Source organism: Otolemur garnettii, unplaced genomic scaffold (genome assembly GCF_000181295.1).
Source record: "Otolemur garnettii isolate 467f Iridium unplaced genomic scaffold, OtoGar3 scaffold00144, whole genome shotgun sequence".
Lineage (NCBI taxonomy): Eukaryota > Metazoa > Chordata > Mammalia > Primates > Galagidae > Otolemur > Otolemur garnettii.
In genome coordinates this window covers 3,461,937-3,468,516 of record NW_003852539.1, presented here as the reverse complement: position 1 = coordinate 3,468,516, position 6,580 = coordinate 3,461,937, and the positions used below count along the sequence as shown (strand labels likewise).

The 6,580-nt window shown below is 54.3% G+C and overlaps 1 protein-coding gene across 3 annotated transcripts in view; it reads right to left on the bottom strand.

Moving 5' to 3' along the window:
- HPCAL4 (hippocalcin like 4) overlaps nucleotides 1-5,925 on the bottom strand; it is an 8,230-nt gene extending 2,305 nt beyond the window's left edge. Inside the window, exons 1-2 of one of the 3 annotated variants that reach the window (XM_003798991.2) lie at nucleotides 5,846-5,925; nucleotides 1-168 (exon numbers count right to left, since the gene is read on the bottom strand). In XM_003798991.2, coding sequence (XP_003799039.1) covers nucleotides 1-160 — 160 coding nt within the window. In that variant the 5' untranslated portion in view covers nucleotides 161-168; nucleotides 5,846-5,925. Of the gene's footprint in view, nucleotides 184-2,119; nucleotides 2,151-3,624; nucleotides 3,671-5,845 lie in introns of those variants that run through there. The other 2 variants (XM_012810877.1, XM_023518686.1) reach the window with 2 other exon arrangements.
- Nucleotides 5,926-6,580: the final 655 nt, after the last annotated feature.

The following is a 6,580-nucleotide window of genomic DNA, read 5'->3' as shown; positions in this document are numbered from 1 at the left end:
TGATGTACAGCTGCTGAAATTCCTCGAGGTTGAGGATGCCGCTGGGGCAGTCCTTCAGGAAGCCCTTGTACCAGTGCTTCAGCTCCTGCTCGCTGAACTCCGTGTTCTGAACCAGGTCCTCCAGCACCTCGGGGGCCAGCTTGCTGTTGGTCTTCCCCATGGCGGGGCCTGTGGGACAAAGGGCTCCCTGCCACTTGGTCCAGGCAAGGTCCTAGCCTCAGCAGCGGTCCCCAAGTCCCGGCATGATAGAGTTCTCTTTCTCTACCACATCCACCTCCCATGACACGCCCAACTTCCCACAGCCAGGGTCATTTCTTCCATCACACTTTCCGTCTTCTCAGGACCACCCTTCCTCAGCAGGGCTCCACCGCTCACTCGACCCTGCCCACAGGAGGGCCCATCTTCTCTGGCAGCAGGCCGCCAGCCCCTGTCCCACATTGGAGAGGGTGGTTCTTGACCCTCGTGACACTCCACTATAACGAGGTGTACTCTCCTCCTGCTACACCGGGGCATCCTACTGCCCGTCCCTCCGCTCCCCAGCAGGGACCCCCAGCTTCCGGGTCTTCAGCTCTCCTGCTCACTGACACTTCTGCATGCACAGTCTTCATCCTCCCCTCTCCTCCTCACACCTTCCAGAGCTCCCCAAGCCCTTAGACTCCTCTCTTCCATATTCACACCTTTCTGCACTCAGCCCCCACCCTCCTCCGCAGGCTCCTTTCCTGCCAGGGACCTGAAGCAGACTCCTTCTGTGTCCCCTTGTGCTGTCTTCCCACCCAAGTTCTTCTTCTAGGCCTTTCAGGGCCACCCAGGGGGAAGCTTCTCTCTCTCCTTCCTCTGTACAAACTGAAATCTCAGTCTGTAGCAATGATGACCCTAATGACATTCTGCTTTTCATTACTGACACTGACTGTGTGCTAGATCCACTGCCAGTGATGGAGATAGAGCAGACACGGGTCAACCTTCAATAACTCACAACCAGATCAAAGAGGTAGATGGTTAATTACAAAGGGCCCACGATCCATGCCAAGGAGTATGGACTTCACCTGTAGAGACAGAAGCTACTGACGACTTTAAAGGAAAGACTAGGAAGATCACATTCATTTCACAACACTGAAAAATGCTTACAATATTCCAGGTCCTGAACTAGGCACTGGGAATCCAGAAAGAAGGTTGAGTTTTAGAATTTTTCCTTTGGTCAGTGTGAAAGATGACTGGGTGGGGGCAGATAGGTAAAGCAAGGAGGGGCCTGCTACACAGTTCAGGTGTGAGATGATGACGCTAAGGTTGGGGTTGTGGAGAGATGTGCATAGACCAAAAGATGTTCGGAGTGGGAATTGGCAGGACTTGGTGACTAACTAGATGGGGGGGTGAGAGGACAGAGGCTCAGTGCGGGGGCTTAATGGATAGAAGTGTTGCTCTGAAGCAGGTTTAAGGAAGATCAAGAGTCATTCCCTGGCTGGAACATGAGCCCCTCAAATAGCCCGTGCCAGAAGTGTCTGCAGAGGAAGGTATAGCCTCTCCCCAGGAAGCCTGGTCAGGCTTGAAGGCTGGCTAGACACTCTTGTTTGACCTCCATGTGAGAAATGTTCCTCCAGAGCTGGTTTCCCAGGACGAGGCCTGGGAAGTGCCTTTGACCTGCCTAGAGTCTCTTCGGAAGAGGTCTAGGTTCTCACCCAGAGTAGCTTGTCCTCAAGATACTCTGGGAAAGGAAGCCCTTGGACTGGGAGAAGGAGTTCCGCTTCCACAGCTCACCACCTGCCAGTGTGGCCTCTGATCCTTACTGTTGGGAACACCCTCAGCCTGTTCCATACCCCCACCTTTGCTGGGCAACCTCAAGCTAGTTAGTTAACAGGTTATCTCTGGGCTTCAGAATCCTCTGCAGAGGTCCTCAAACTTTTTAAACAGGGGGCCAGTTCACTGTCCCTCGGACCGTTGGAGGCCCAGACTGTGGGCCCCAGGACAAGTCGGCGGTGGCACAAACACCCAGCGGGCCGGATAAATGTCCTCGGCAGGCTGCATGTGGCCCACAGGCCATAGTTTGAGGATATCTGCTCTACTGGGTCATGAGGAAGTTGAAGGAACAGTGTAAGCAACTGCCTTCCCCACCTACCACCCAGACAGGATGCAGAATCTTATGTTCTCAGGAGAATCCAGGGAGGGGAAGTATGCCTTCTTCAGGAACCTGGGGCTGCCGAGTACAAAACAGCACACTGGGGCCAGAGGCAAGGACACATCTGGAATATCTGTGGACAGAAGGAAGAAGGCTCCATGGCTCTCCCAAATCCAAAGGATTCTGAAGGCTTAGAGTATAGACAAAGAAGGTGGAGAAGCCAGAGACAGAGGTGTCTGATGCGAGGCAGAGCCTCTCCCTGCCATATTCCTGCAGGATGTGCCTGAGTATCTGCGTGAGGGGCTGGGTCTATGTGTGGGAGCATGTCAATGCATGAAGCTGCAAATCTGTCAGCGAGCACACATCTCTCCGTGTGTGTCATGGTGCGTGTGTGGCTCTGACCTTCTACTCCTTTCCCCCTCCCTGCCCCGTGCTGCCTTCTCCACGATTCTTTGACTCCTAGGGACTTGAGGACTAGGCCTCCATTTTTCCTCATCTTCTCTACTGCTCTTAGAGGTCAATGCTGGCAATGCCCCTTATGATCATCCCCTAATTTTTAGTGCAAACTGAAATTGAGAGAGATTGGAGAAAACTGGCTCAGGGTTACACAGCAGGTCAGCAGAAGGGTCCAGATGAGCATACACTGAATCCATGCCACCTGCCCAGACCACCCTCTTCAAATCATGGCTACCTTATCCATCCCCACCTGCCTCTGGGAAAATCAGAGCACTAATCTCCTTTTAACCTCAGTGAGACCATCTGGTCTAGGCTCGCTGATACCCAGGTTATCTTATCTTAGGGGCACCCACCAGTACCTCTGGGTAGGCAAGTCTACAGCCAGACTCACCCCAACTAGAGATGATCATACTCTCTCACTTCTCTCCTCTTCCTTCTCTCCCTTGTCCCCTGGAGAGGACAACACAATCTTAGTTACCTTCAGTCTTTCCCATTCTCTCTTACTTTAAAGTCTAATTTGCCATTATGTCCTGTCATTTCTCACTTTGAAGTGATCCTGACACCTTCACTATGTTTGTAGCCAGGGCACAGCTGAGGGGCCTGCAGTCCATCTAGAGCCCTGCTTGCTCAGCCATGCCCATGCTCACAGGGCCCTCCTGCCTCACAGGAAGTGCCTATCTTCTAATTCCTCTCTTCCAAGGTAATGGTTTTCTTTTTTTTGCCCACAGGTACAGTATAGAGTAGAGGCGGCCATGGCCTGAAACTCTGGAATCCCCTAGAGTCTAGTTTTAATGTGCCCACCTGTCTACTCTCACCTCCTATTGCCCCCTTGCAACCAGAGCTAACCTCACCTATCTGCTTAGCTATTTTCCTCTCCACCAACTTCTTCTCTTCTCTTCTGGGCTGACACAGCTATAATCAGCCTCTGGGGCCTAGCTGGAGCCCGCTTCCTTAGTATTAGCCTTTCCCAACCTAGACAGCACACAGGCTCAGCACTGGACATGAGTAGACCTGGGAGGCTGTAGACCATGGAGACTTCAGAGCTCTCTGACCCTCACCTCATGCTGTACAATTCCAGGATGCAGCCTGATTTGGGAGAGGCCTTTGTATTAAAGACTGAGCCAGAAAAAGTTCTCCAGGTCCTTTTGCTAAATGACAAGGAGCTTATCCCCTCCCAATATGACCCAGTGAACTTTTGAGCAGCCCAGACAGTAAATAAAGTGCTTTCCCCATTTTTCTTGAGTTTGCCCTCTTGTGATCCCCCCCACTTACGTGATTCCTGCTCTGCCCTCTGTCCCTACATAGAACTGCCCTGCAGAAACCTAATGGGAGTGCCTAGAAACAGTGCTGTTTGATAAATGTCTCTTGGTGAATTATATGAGAGGAGCAGAAGCCCCTTCTTCCTCTTTGGAACTATGTTGTCAGGCTGTTTTGTTTATCTGTGTTCTTCTGCTATCACACCCACTTCAGAGACAACGGAACCCAGACCCAGGGAAAGGAAGAGTTCACCCAAGGTCAACTACAGCCCATCAGTAAAACAAAGGCCAGAACCCAGCTGGGGGCATGTTCTTCTGGCGCTGTGGCCCTGTTGAACACAGGAAGGCTCCTCTGCTTACTTCTCAAGGGCTGTGAAGGAGCTGGCACTGCCCCATACACAAAACCACTGCCCCTCTGTATTCAGCGGCTTCTTCCAGAGGGCTCTGGTTTGTGGACTTTGAATGGAGAGGTGGCGGCAGGGGCGGGAGGGACTGACGGAGGCAATAATCCCACACCCTCACCCAGCTTCAGAGGAGCTGGTGCTGAGGCGGTTGCCATGGTGACAACAGCTCCCTGTCCAGGAGATTTTCTCTCTTTCCTCTCCTCCCTTTGCTTCCTCAAGCAGCAGCAGTAGCAGCAGCAGCCAGGTCTTCTCCCTCCCCTTAACAAGAGGCAGGGGACAACAAACAAAGGGTGGGCCCTGTCAGCTGCCTCCCATTTGGAGCTGTTCCTGTCAGGATGGGCCATGATCTAAGAGGGACTCCTAATAGAAGGGACCTGGAGACCATGTGGGAGGGGGTGGCCTACAACTAGGCTTGAGTAAGAAACAATGTCCCTTCAGCAAGAAATGAAAGCCCCCAGGCATCCTCTTAGAAATGTCCTTGTGGTTCAGGGTCCTGTTTTCCCATAATCATCCACAGAACCAGAGTGTGTCAGTGTTGGAAGGCTGTTCACATCATCTCATCCAGTCCACCCTCTCTCCTGCCCCATCCTCTTTTCATGAAGGATCAGAGACAGAAGTGTCTTGGCCAAAGTCAAACCATAACTGAGGCAAAGGCAAGATTTGAACCCAGCTCCTCTGCCCTCCAGGTGCAGGCCACTTAGGGGAGGAAACAACAAAGCCCGCATTGGGAGGGTCCCTGCAGAGGAAGCAGGAAGACGGAAAAGAAGAACAACTAGCCATAAGAAGGCCAGAGTGCATCGAAACTAGAAAGAAATTGGAGTGGGAGGATGAGAGGGGTAGGTGGCTTTGGCTATGAGGGGTGGGGTGTGGAGACTGGGGCCTTGGCATGGCTGACAGGGTACTATGGTCTGCTGGGGGAGCTGGCCCTGGTTATCCTCCAGTCAGCAGGAGAGGCCAAATCTGGGCCCCTCTGCCAGGCCCTGGGGATTATGGGGAGGGCGGTTGTCATGAAAGTGTCTGTGAGGAGGAAAACTCAGAGGGGGATTCCCTCCTTCAGGAATGCTGTGATCTCTGTCAGCTTTAGGGATGGGAAACGGGTACAACGCAGGGAACAGTGTGAGGAGGAAGTGAGCTCTCTGTGGAGGCAAAGGTTGTCTTTGGGGGCTTGTGGTGTGAAGTATTTGAGCTGCTGGTGGGTCTGGGTGGTGCGGGTGTGGGCTATCTATGCAGGTGGGAGGTTGCCATGGCGCTGGAGACTCCCTATCTCCAAAGGAAACAGGAGGAAGGGTGATTGGTGCTTCCTCTAGCACCAGCGACACCACACCCCCAGGTGTGCATGTGTTGGGGACCAGAGCCACGGTGGTTCTTACCTGAGCTGGGGGTAAGGAGGCAGTTCTGTCTCTTTCCCTGACCCCGTGGGGCCTAGACTGAAACGGTGGTCCCCTGTCCAGATGGTCCCCTGTCCAGGCCCTCCAGATGCTGCCGCCTATGGCGGAGCCAGGGGTCAGGGAGACAGTAAGAGTGCAGGAGATAAGAAGGGGAATGGAGAGTGGAGGGGGAGGGGACCAGGGCCTCCGCCCGGCGGGGTTAGCTTGAGAACCCGGTCCCACCCGCGTTACCTGAGGCCACTCGCCGGATCGCTGGATGGCTCTGAGCCTCGGCGGGCCGCGGGGATCGAGGCTGGCTCGCGGGCTGGGCTCTCCAAGGTCCACGCCGGAGCCGCCTCCCAGCTCTGTATCACTATGTGCCTCTCGAAGGCGACACGATTTGCATAAGCCCCGCCCCATCCCAAGAAGATTGGATGTCTATTGGCTTTTCTGGAGCGGAGTGGCAGGCGGGGTTTCAGGTGGGGATGGGGAGGCTAGAGAGACCCGGCTACAGGAGCGCGCCCCGGCCGCCGGCGCTGACCTTCCCGAAGTCACCAGGAAGAAGGAGGGCTGTACTCCCATCTGTAACCCCTACCCTGAGGCTCAGGCACTGGCTCCTGGTCTGGGGTGAAAAGTGTGGACGTTTGAAGTGGATTCGCAAAAACAACCACAACGTTGCTATAGAAACGGAAGAATCACTGCCGAATCTCTAAGCTTTCCCTTCCTGGGCCCCAGCGGGGGCGGGGGGTGAAAGAGATGAGTCACAAGATGAGACCCCCATATCCCACCCGAAATTGCAGGGGGGCAGGAGGAGCTGCCGAGTAGTTGGGTAGAGGAGGGAGGAGATGGGGTGGTCATCAGTCCACGCCCTCGCGCCCCTTCCACACCCACTCCCCTCACGCTAAGAGCAGAACGGAGGGAGGTGGGTGTGCGCAGAGAGAGCGGTATGGATGGCGAAGTGTGCAATTTCTGCCTAGCCCCGCGCTA